Source organism: Citrus clementina, unplaced genomic scaffold, assembly GCF_000493195.1.
Source record: "Citrus clementina cultivar Clemenules unplaced genomic scaffold, Citrus_clementina_v1.0 scaffold_3, whole genome shotgun sequence".
NCBI classification, from domain to species: domain Eukaryota; kingdom Viridiplantae; phylum Streptophyta; class Magnoliopsida; order Sapindales; family Rutaceae; genus Citrus; species Citrus x clementina.
The window spans coordinates 8102491-8114177 of record NW_006262339.1 but is presented as its reverse complement, the minus strand read 5'-3'; the positions used below and the strand labels follow the sequence as shown (position 1 = coordinate 8114177).

The following is an 11687-nucleotide window of genomic DNA, read 5'->3' as shown; positions in this document are numbered from 1 at the left end:
CCGAGCTCTCTCGTAAGGAAGAAAGGAGGACGGAGAGAGAGAGATCGGAGCTATCTCATGAGGAAAAATGGAGACTTCTGCACGTGAGTTTTGTTGCTCCCCTTTCACGTGTGTGTGCGGTGATAAACTTTGCAGCAAAAAGTGACTTTTATACTTTGCACAAAACGAAGTGTTGTAAGAACATCATTTTCCATTCAGAAAACACACTCAATTAAGTCCAAAAAATGTGCCTCACTAAGTCAAAAAGATTAACCACAGGCAAAATAAAAATATTAAAATTTAGGCTACCGTTTTGTAACCATAGGATGAAAATTTCATAATATTTATTTTATTTTTATTAAAATTATTATTTAAAACTTATATCTATTAAAATTTATTAACTGATATTTCATAATGATAATTTTTTTTTTTTTACAGCCTATCGTGGCAGTGGCAGCTCTGAGTTAAAAAAAGTCAGGCATTTCGATTTCAAACAACAATATACCGAAACCTTAAACAACAGGAGCTGGCTACGGTACAGATTCTGTAACATACAGACCAGGTTAGCCAGCCCCCAAGGGTGCCATTTGCTTGCTTTGTTTCCACATGCAGGGACACGTGGAGTGCATGGAGTGGGGGATGTATGTTACAGAATCTGTAACATAGACTTCTCCTAAACAACAATACGTATAACAACAGGCAATCCCTAAGTTACGTTATCCATAACAACAATGTCAGGATCCACGCGTCGTTTCCTAGTCTTGCTTTCGCCTGATTCCACTTCCATCCGTACTGTGCTCTGTCTGCTGCCTTAATTCTTCTCTCTCTCTATGAACCATAAGATAGATGATAGCACAGAGACAAAATTCAGAAAATCGGGGGTTTCAATGAGTTTTTGGTTTTTTATTATTTTTATTATCAACCTTTTTAATATTGGTTCTTTTATTTGTTAGCAGATTTTGAGGGAGCAGTAGATTGTTTTTAGTATTTTAGTTACTGCTACAAGTATTGAGAGAACCTGGAAGGCTTTACAACAGATAAAAGAAAGAAAAAATACCTGAAATTGAAGAGAATGACATCATCTTGGGGATTCTAGCTTCTAGATATTTATTTATGTGAATAGGCTTTACAATAGATAAAAGTATTGAGAGATTTTAATTTATTAATTGTAAAAAAATATTTTGCATCATCATGATGATATATCATTGAATAAACTCTCTCAATAAACTGCGGCAAATTGCAATGCTCTTTTTTAAGTAGCAGGATTGATTACTGATAAACTACAGATTAACTAGCGATGAGTAACCATTTCGATTTTCGGTGCAAAACCCAAACGAGGGAGCAATGTGTTGTTCTTACAAATGTCAGTTTCACATTTCACTGTGTGCAGAATTGAAGTTTAGCTTTCAAAACTATATCTGTATCCACGAGTAAAAATCTTTTCCATTCAGCTCTCAAATCTTCAGCTGTACAATTGATGCGCGTTACGAGGCCGTATGGGAGACTAATGAGAACGAGTCTGCACAATCCCTGTAGAATCTTTCTGAAAAATAGGAGCCAGAGCATAAGGTGGGGTGTCGAAAACAGCCAGTGACCCTAACGGTTGGTTTTCACAGTGAGCGGCTAACCAATTAGCACATGAATTGGCTTCTCTAAGGATAAGCTGAAGTTTGCAATCCCAGTTCCTGCAGAGATATTCTCTGCAGCTTAGGATGAGGGCTCTATTAGGATCCAGGAACGAAGCGGGCAGTTCCAAACATTTTACTGCCTCATGGGAGTTGCATTCCACCAGAACTTTCCTAAATCCCCTTTCCCAAACGAGGTTTAAGCCGTGATAAAGTGCCCACAACTCTGATGCTAGACTGTTGCTTGTTCCCAGGTTTTTGGAGTAGCCCAGAATCCATTTGCCGGATTCATCACGAACTATTCCACCAGCTCCTGCAGAGCCTTGAGCCCTGCTTGAACTCCCTTCTATATTTAACTTCACCCAATTTGTTGGAGGAGGCATCCAGCAGACTGATATGTTCAGTTTCCTTTCGGCTTCAACTTCCAATTCTTTCTTCTCCCATGTTCTAGGGGGATTTTCATCATCATTCACTTCAGTTCTAACTTCTGGCCCTCTCTGATTGCCCTTCTCAGCCAAAGGGGGAGAAAAAGCAGCCAAAGGATCATATGCCTCATCCCTTTCAGGTTCCTGCAGAAAGCATATGAGGTACAAATTCAGGAACAGTTCGAACAAATATCTTGGTACTTAATAAATATCAATACCTTATGATGCTCCTGCAATGTTGTTAATTTGGAATCTTCCGAAGGTCTCTGAAGTTGATGTGGACTAGACGCTTCAAAAGCTGCTCCTGATACCCCCAGAAGGCCCATATTCTCCTTTTTCACATGATTTATAACTCCCTCATCAACCACTCCCACTTTCTCTTCTATACTTCTAGAATTTGGCCTATGGATCTTTTCAAAACCTGGAGGACAATCAGCATCAATCATAGAATTTACCAATTTCCCTTTTGATAATGGACGTGCAGAACTAATCTTGAATTTAATTTTCTCAGACCGTCTGGTAAATAAATCAGAGGAATTACTTTTTTGTCCTTGCTTAGGTTCTGATAACATCGTTTCATTAGCAGGATTCACATCCCCTTTTTCATGGCTTCCACATGCCTTTCCATACAATTCTTTTGAAACAACAACATCAACTGGCCCCACAATCTTTCCGCCTTCCATGTCAACAACCATATCAGTAGCCTCGGCATTATCCATAGCGGCAGGGCCATCACAAACATATTCCATAGCAGAAACTAAAGAAGGCAGTTCTCTGTGTGACTCGTGAAGAATATGATTAGATTTCACATCAAGAAATACTCCCCATAAAAAGTATTTCGTGTCCAACCTTGCAACAATTCCTGTAAACAAAAAAGTTTTGGTTACCTTCATGAAAACACAGAAGAAACCACATCCAAAATCTACACATATCGAGCAATTCATGCAATTAAACTCAAAATACAAATAAAACGACTAACTTTAAAGTACAAAATTCAAGTTTTGTGATGGGCAAAAAGTGGATCACAATCTAGTGGTTTTATGCACTCTTTGAGAAAGACAAAAATAAGATTGAAAAGGCTATAATTAAGATGTGTAATACAAAAGCAAGGAGTATTACAAAGAGCGCAAAATTTCGAGGGCCTTCTCGACAAGGTGTCCCTTGGAAACACCAGGAAAGACTAGTGCTCCTAAAAAAATCTTGCTAATATGAACACGAGGTCTATGTCACTGGTTGATACTAAAATTTTGTGTTAAGTATTTATATGTAAATGCAAAATTTCTACATCACAAGAAACAAAGAACCAAAATCTAAACATCCATCTTTGATACCCTCCTCTACAATGAAAGATGAAGGAATACTGTTAAGGAAACCAGAGAGCTCACTCTGACTGTCTTCATCAAGCTGTTTAGATGTGAATATCAGCAACTCCACGCCATCAACGTAACATATCATCACTGACTTTCGGATCTCCAAGATATCAAACAAGCAAGAATTATTCCGCTTGGATCTACAAGTCAATTGAAAAATTTACTTAGAAAATTGCTGAGCAAATTCAAATTAAATACTAGGGTGAATATCAACAACCTCTCTTACAATATGGCTTAAACAGACATACTCGATTGTTTTAAACTATATCCAAAAAATCTCCAGAAAACGTAGAATGTCAAAAAAAAAAATTCTAGATTGTTAGAATATATTTCAGAATCTCATTAAATTTGTCAGGAGGTCTTATTAATATTCTTCAAGTCATTGGCAGTGTCAATATTTTTAGATCATATTGTAGGAGACGTTAACAATATTTCTTCCTTAAAATAAAGTATTAGCCCCAAAAATCAGATGGCATACAAACCTCTCAATATTAGCAGAAGGGAAAAAGTACAGGGCAACGTCTGGAAAATCAGGATAATCATTTCCGAACAAATCAGCCCAAATATGGTCTCTTTGAAGCAGCCTAACCTGAAGGATTTTGGGTAGTTTTTTTGAAAACTCAAAGACTTTAGGATGGACACTCCTTGGAAGTTGAGCCAAGAACCCACCATAAAAACTACCCATTTGAGCAGTATCAAAAAATTTGAATCCACCCCTGAAAGGGGAACAAGAATAAGAATGATGGAACTCTTCCAATGCTTTCTGCTTTTGAGTAAATCAGAAGTAATTTACAATAATAAAATCAAATGCTTCAATACACATGGAATATTATCTATTACCAAAGAAATTACTCTTCTAATTGTGCATAAATAGAAGCCTCACACAGCGTAACAGAAAGCTGCAGTAGTAGTCTTAAGAGAATACTAGTTCTAAAGATTTGAAGTATGGCTTATAGCCTTATATTCTATTGCAGAACCAAGATCACAGATTCATGAAACATCTTATGCTGCGTTTACTTTTTGGATTGGAGTGGGAATCCTGAGGAGTGGGAATACTTGGATTAGAAGTGTGGAGTGGGAGTGGAAGTGGAAGTAGGGTGTTTACTTAGACTAAATGAAAGTATAGATTGTCAATCAGAATCCCAATTATTTGTTTACTTTGTCTTGGATTGAGAGTAAATTGTTTTAAATTACAATTTTATCCTTATGTACAGAATTATAATTTGTAATTAAAATATTAATAAAATATATATTTGGAAAATAAAATAAATATTTTATTATATTTATAAATTAATAATAATTACTAATATTCTTAATTATGTAAATCATAATTTTTTATTAATTTAAATTTAAATTATGTGAATAAAAATTATTAATAATAGCAACACAGATGAATTATTATTGATACTATAGTACAAAATTAATATTTTTTTAGAATAAAATATTTATTATTATTAATTAAATAAATAATTAATATTTATTAAAATTAATGTTTAATATTATTAATTTAAATATAATATTTTTTATTTTTATTTTATTAAATTTAATAAAATAAATATGATATAATTATTATTTTTAATAAATATGATATTATTTATTTTATTAAATATTATTTATTTATTTTAATTTTAATTATAAGGATAAAATGGGAAGAGGGGGGAGTGGATTCCCACTCCCACCTCCCCCCATGGGAGTGGGAATCCCACTCCCCACTCCAAAACTGAGTGGGACCCACGGATTCCTACTCCCACTTCCCCCTTTTTTAAGGTAAGTAAACACTGGAATGGGAGGAATCCACACTCCACACTTCCACTCCAGCAAGTAAACACTACCTTAGAGAATACTAGTTCTATTGCTGTTGATTACCACCAGGACAAATTGTTGCTGAGACAGAACATAAGAATTCTACAGCAAAATGCCAAACCACATCCAAAACCAAGCAAACTTTTAAGCGCAACTGCAATAACCAAGAATACTTGGATAGCGTAATGAATAATATAATTCCCTAACACAAACTTCAAACAGTAAACTACCAACAAATATAGCAGAGTGAGCTACAGAAACTCTCATTATATTTTTGAAGTCACAAAGGCACAACAACATCACAAAGAGACCACTTTTACTATTTCTTTTCTGGAAATTAAGTAGTTAAATATTTTCTTTTTTTATTCATTAACTGAAATATGGTTCACTTGTAATATATATTAACACCTACCCATCCTTAACCATGATCCAAGCACTGACAACCCTTTGTCTTCCTCCCATACTCATATTGTTATTGATTTGAAACCCTAAATTCAGTCTTTAAAACAACAAAGTATCAAGCTTTTATAAGGTTACTGTAATCAAGATAACCACTGTCCTAAATCAAATAAGCTAATAAGGAAAATCTATTCAATCTACAAAATTTTTGTGGGCTGATAAGGACATAAAAAATCATGGATCGCTAAGACTGTTCCAAAAAAATATGGGACGGTGAGGACATTGGGATCCATAAGACTGTTTCAAAAAAATATGGGATGGCGAGGACATTTTGTAAGCAATTTAAAATGACAACAATAGCAATTACCACTCAGTGTCAATGAGACAGCTAACTTGATATCCCGTCATGTTAAGTTTTGAGTTTCAAAAAACCAAAGTTTCTTATAATTTTGAGGAATATCATGCGTGATCTACATAATTAACTCACATATTAATCAATGGTTTCTAAGATTTCTTAAGAAGTCTTTAGTGTCCTCAAGAGGACATTCTAGTTGGTTTGCCCCCTTAAAGTGGAAGCAAGAGATGAAGGATTCAGATCTCTCAAAGCAAACTTGGAGGAGGAATAGTCTGGGTGGGATGAGGTGGAATGAACGGAAAATAATAAAAAGAATTATGGAGCATTGCCAGTCCCCTCAAGCTTAGCAAAAGTTCATGCTAGTGAAGGAAAGGTTTTTAAGATTAGTCCAAGCAAGGATCACTGGAATAACTGTTCTGCATTTACTTGCCAAAAATCAGCAGCTACATGTACCAGACAGTAGCTATAACTTCCTTGATCCAAATATTCTCAATAATGTATTCTTTGTTTTCCTTCGATGGGTGAAAAATGTTTATTATTCAAGCCTGCTTCTTCCCTCAGCCACACCCCCCCCCCCCCCGACAAAAAAAATCTTAAACAGAAATGTGCATGATCCCCCTTTACTGCTTAAAGAAACATATGCCTTTCTTTACACAACAAAACGAAAAATCTGCTAAAACAGATGGCGCCATTAAAATCTGCTTAAACAAAACCAAATAATCTCTTTACCGTCTACTTAATAACCACTATAAAAAACATTGCTCTTACACATTAGTTAATTATTGTTATGATGGATTAGTATGGTGAATTTTGCCAAAATTCATGCAAGAATATGTTACTCACCTCCAAGTAGCTTTTAAAGCAGGGCGATATTGACGATACAGCTCAAGTTTAGACTGAAACTTCAGAGCGTCTTGTTCTTCCACAGCAAAATTCTCAGGTTCACCAATAACATGAAAAGTTTTGCCTGAGTAATTGAAAAGAATACAGATATAGACCAATTAATAAAGCAACTGATTTACTAGAATACTGAATGTAAATTTTCTCTTTTTTCATTTGATTTATACCGAATTAACAAAATGTAACTGGTGAAAACAAAAACAATTCTCTTTATTTTCAAATCCTTATGACGAATTTCAGATCTTCACAAAAAACATGTAGAATAATAAAATCCAAAATTTGAAAATTCAACTCCATAATACTTATTAAAGAGATTCACTTGCCCGAGCTAGTAATAGGTGAAACAGTTAATGGAGATGCATTGTTCACGGCCTTCTCTATTTCTCTATTTGAAGTTTCTACTTCTTTAGAATGTACAGAGTGCGCAGAGGGAGCTTTGTACATCGTCTTCTCTTTATTGGCATCAACTATTTTGACTTCTTTAGCTCTGTCTTTCGAAGGTTTATCTTCTTTATCAGGTAAAAAAATAGTTCCTGGACATTCTTTCTCACCACATTCATCTGCAAAACTTTCACGACAACTTTTGAAACAAGTTGGATAGAGATATAAAATAAAGAAGTGAAAAATATGAAACTGTGTCATGCATTGCATCATAACGGATTAACACAACAGAAAGCAATACAGATGACCATTTGAAACAATGAAATTCAATGTTTCCATAGTCGCTATTCATTGATGAACTCACACAAGAATCAAGTTGAACCCATTGAAATTGCACCAAATCAGTTTTTCACCCAGTGAAAACCCAGGCTCCATGATTTACTTTATATTGATGACCTAAAGTGTTGCTACAATTTAACTCCAAGAAAGAAGGAAAAAGACATTTACACAACTGATGCATATCGTTATGAACAAGTCAATTCTAACTTTCTTTCATATTTTAAGTAGGTTGAATATACTGACAAACAAATAGTGTCGAAAAAGTAAGTGAAAACATTAATCACCTTTTGATTCTTTTGATCTTTTAACTGCATGTCGACCAAGCATAGTATTGATTTCTGCACCAACATGTGAAGGAGATTTCATGAATGCTGAAGACTTTACACTAGGATTTGCTTTCACTCCGGGAACGAAGAACTTTGAAGTTAAAATTTTAGATGGACTTGAAGTCCTCCTGGACATAGGTCCAATGGAACTTGACGGACCATATTTCAATCCAGTATTACTATGTCCAGGACGTCCCGTTTTCAAGGCTCCTGATGATAACCTAATAACTTCTTCAGTAGGAAGGAACTTCACTTTACCAGTTTCCACCTTTAGCTTCTTGGAGCTAACCTGCCGTCCTGGATCTGCACAAACTTCACCAGGAGTCCCTGAATGCAGACCTTCATGGTGGGCCACACCAAAGGAATCCAAAAACTCTTCTTCCCTACCATATTTTGGAGAAACTATGTCGTCAGTTGATGTGCATGCTTCACAAATCCAAACATCTGGGACTTCCGTAAGATTTTTCTTCATGCAATAACTGAAAAATAGAATTTGTACCATGTTAAGAAACAAGGGTTAATAACTTTCAAAAGTAAAAACCCATGGTTTAATACGATTCGAATAGCTTCATATTTTACATACATTGGCACAGATTAAAATATGGACCAAGAAAACTGGAAGCACAGAAAGAATAACTAGAGACAAATATTTTATGTGGGCCCTCCATTCATACTGGATAGAGAAGGACAAATAACAGCAATCATAATCCCTTATTTAATAAAAAAAAACTTTTGACTCTATAAATAAATGATAGCAATCATAATCATCCTCATTCAATAAACAAACTTTTGACTCTATAAATAAATGATAAGTAAAGTCTCAATAGATGCACAAGAAATCTTTCCAACCAAATTATAGTTTAAGTGTGAGGTATTAAAGGTCATGAAAGTACAAGTAGCCACCACTATAAGCAGTTCAAGACAACCCAGGACAATGGAGTAATTGGATGAAGAAGAAGCTAGCAAAACTCATGCACCGTTCTCCTAATTTGATTATTGATATTGAGAACATATATGGTAGAATTGATGATACGACCAAAAAGAAAATGGACAAGCATGTGCACAACTCATACATGTAGAGAGATAAGGTCATCTTACATATGTTCACAAGTTGTACAACATTGAGAACAAGTCACAATACATTCCTTGAAACCAACGCGACCACATATTTCACATGGTTTGTCCTGCAGAAGAAAAATCTTTCACACCAGAATTTCAAAGATGATCATTACTTTATAAAAGAACCAGAAAAGAGGAAATTTGACATCAACTAAGTATAAACAAGTTTTGTCCATCAGACCATGGAATCAATCCATTTTATAAACTCACTACAGTGAAGTTTTTTAGTCCGTAGCAGTATCCAATATAACAAGGGTGATAGCACTCAGTCTTAATACCAAAACCACCATTTACATTTAATACATCATTTTATCTGCACATACAATTACAATGCAGAACATGGAAATTCAGAAAAATGTCAATAACGAATGAGTATATGAAGATATTACAAAGACGTTAAATATGGACTATAATTGGAAGATTATAAATGACCAAGGTAAAGAACCACATAACACTCCCAGTGATAAGTACTTAGAAACAGTTTGGATGATTAAAGGAGGGAACACAAAGATAGCCAGGTTTCAGGACTGCTGCCATTAGGTAGAAAGGAACCACCTCAAAAATTTATCCTTAATCGTAACAACAATTCAGCTTAACCATGGTACTCAAATAATATCATTGCCTTCAAACTGTTAGGGCATCATCAGTGACATCCCATATGTAGTGTTAATACAATAAATAGGTTCCATGTCAAGAAAAGATTACATCTTAAAAGGGAGATTAGTATTACAATCATCATTTTTCTTCCATGCGGTTCAAGTGAAGAATGGTCAAAGCAAACACAAAACTATGAAATTTGAAGAGCAAACAAATACGTTTCACAACATGTAAAGATGATTAAACCATGTCACCACCCCCAATAGAAACATAGAACAACCATAACCCTTGAACTCATATCCAAATCTTCTAAAATGATATTAATTTTCTACAAATTACATATCATGCGTCTTCATTTTGCACTTTACATTCAAACTCAGTTTCTGGTATAATCAAAATCCAAACTCATCTCCAAATTTCTCGTACAATCAAAATCCAAACTCATTCCCACTGCCTGTCTACTATGACTATATGAGAAAGTTGAGGTGAGGACATAATCAATAAATTAGTCTGGAACTAATGGACAATTATTCAAATAGCAAAAACATATTAACATGCCAACATAACAAATTATGTGTCCTTATTTGCAAAAGCAAAATAGATGGATGGAACTCTTCCCCTGCCAATACAGTGCATAATGTCATCACCTTCTTTGGGGAATCAATTTTAATTAATCTCACTTAAGAGACTTAAACATGTAATTAATAAGAAAGTTGTAGATAAAACTGTCTTCACCATGTCACTACATTGTTCATTAATCCAACAACTTAGATACTCCCGGAATATACTCTCCCTCCCCTTATATTCTTGTCATGTGTATCTCTCAACCTATCATAAAAAAATAAATCCATACATGGCAAGAACTCAGGACACTTAAATAATTAATGACGAAGCACGTTTTAGACAAAACAATCTTCGCCATGTCACCACTTAGTCCATTAAATTAACAACTTAAATACTCTCAATATTTACACCCGCTTTCTTTAGATTCTTGTCATGTATACCTTTCTCTCTCATGTTCTAGGCTTTGAAACAAAAAAGATAATTTTATGTCTATAACGACCGTACAGTAACCAAAATGGGCAAAAAATGTTCAAACATCTCAAGTCTAGCATAAGTAACCCGTCATTTAATATCAACTAAAAAAATGCATACCCTCTTTTCTACATCAAAAAGCAATAAAATAATGCATCTCGAGGGAATAAAGACATCAAGCAGAGCAACAAAACCAGAAATAGTAACTTTTTTTTTTAACTGAAGCAAATTGAAACTACCCAACAATACAACAAAATACAATACAAATAAGCATATAAAGTTGTTAGCAACATAAAATATCGGCTATCACCCAAACGCAAGATACTCATTACATCAATAATCAACAGTTAGACACTAGAAGGACCGCTTAAAAGTATCTAAACAGCAGAGGAAATCACATCCCCATTTTTTTGAGAGAAAGGGGGGGGGGGGCCCAACGGAGAAGACAACACAGCACGAAGGCCAAAAAATAGGGAGACAAACAAGCATGAAAAGATGAAACACTAAGGGTTATTTTAGTATTTTACCAAGTGGGTATCACTTGTTTCTCCATGCATTCTGTTCTAGACTCTAGACAGAGACAAGGCTGATGATTTTTTCTTAAAGCTTTTTTTTTTCTCTCCTCTTTCTTCTTGTGCTGTCAGTTTTTGGTGTCCTTTGTTCTTTCTGAGCATAGAGAGTAAAAGACCGGTGGGGTAGCTTTAATGTAGTATAAACAGCAGCAAGAAAGCAGCAGTAATGAAGACCGAAGAGAGTGAAACAAATGAGAAAATCCTTTGGTCAAAGTTTCTTTGACTGATCCGCCTTCTTGTTTCATGTGAACATACAAGAACATTTTTAAAAAGTTTTATTAATTTTACTATTGGAATATATTTTACTTATGTGATAAAAAAAGTAAAAAAATATGTTATTCTTTAGAAAACTCTTTAAATATAAATTAATATTATTTTAATCAAATAAATATTTTACAAAGAAAAAATAAATGGTAATTGAACATTTATCTCTCTCCATTAAAAATAATAAAATATAAATTA

General features: G+C 34.4%; 1 protein-coding gene across 1 annotated transcript; it reads right to left on the bottom strand.

The window, feature by feature from the left end:
- Positions 1–1215: 1215 nt before the first annotated feature.
- LOC18049030 lies at positions 1216–11330 on the bottom strand. The gene is made up of 9 exons (XM_024189987.1): positions 11181–11330; positions 7861–8381; positions 7180–7416; positions 6800–6923; positions 3882–4115; positions 3415–3539; positions 2571–2891; positions 2248–2450; positions 1216–2173 (listed from the first exon to the last, which is right to left on the bottom strand). The coding sequence occupies exons 1-9, from the start codon at positions 11204–11206 to the stop codon at positions 1484–1486; spliced, it is 2481 nt and encodes an 826-aa protein (XP_024045755.1). The 5' UTR covers positions 11207–11330; the 3' UTR covers positions 1216–1483.
- Between the last annotated feature and the right edge of the window lie 357 nt (positions 11331–11687).

What these genes read in the sequence shown, in the direction of transcription:
- LOC18049030 (XM_024189987.1), bottom strand. Translation starts at nt 11,206, where the DNA reads ATGGAGAAACAAGTGATACCCACTTG. An exon ending in AAACAAGTGATACCCACTTG is followed by an intron (nt 8,382 to 11,180) that starts GTAAAATACTAA and finishes TCTATTTTTCAG; the next exon opens with TTATTGCATGAAGAAAAATC. An exon ending in CCTTCTGCTAATATTGAGAG is followed by an intron (nt 3,540 to 3,881) that starts GTTTGTATGCCA and finishes ATTGACTTGTAG; the next exon opens with ATCCAAGCGGAATAATTCTT.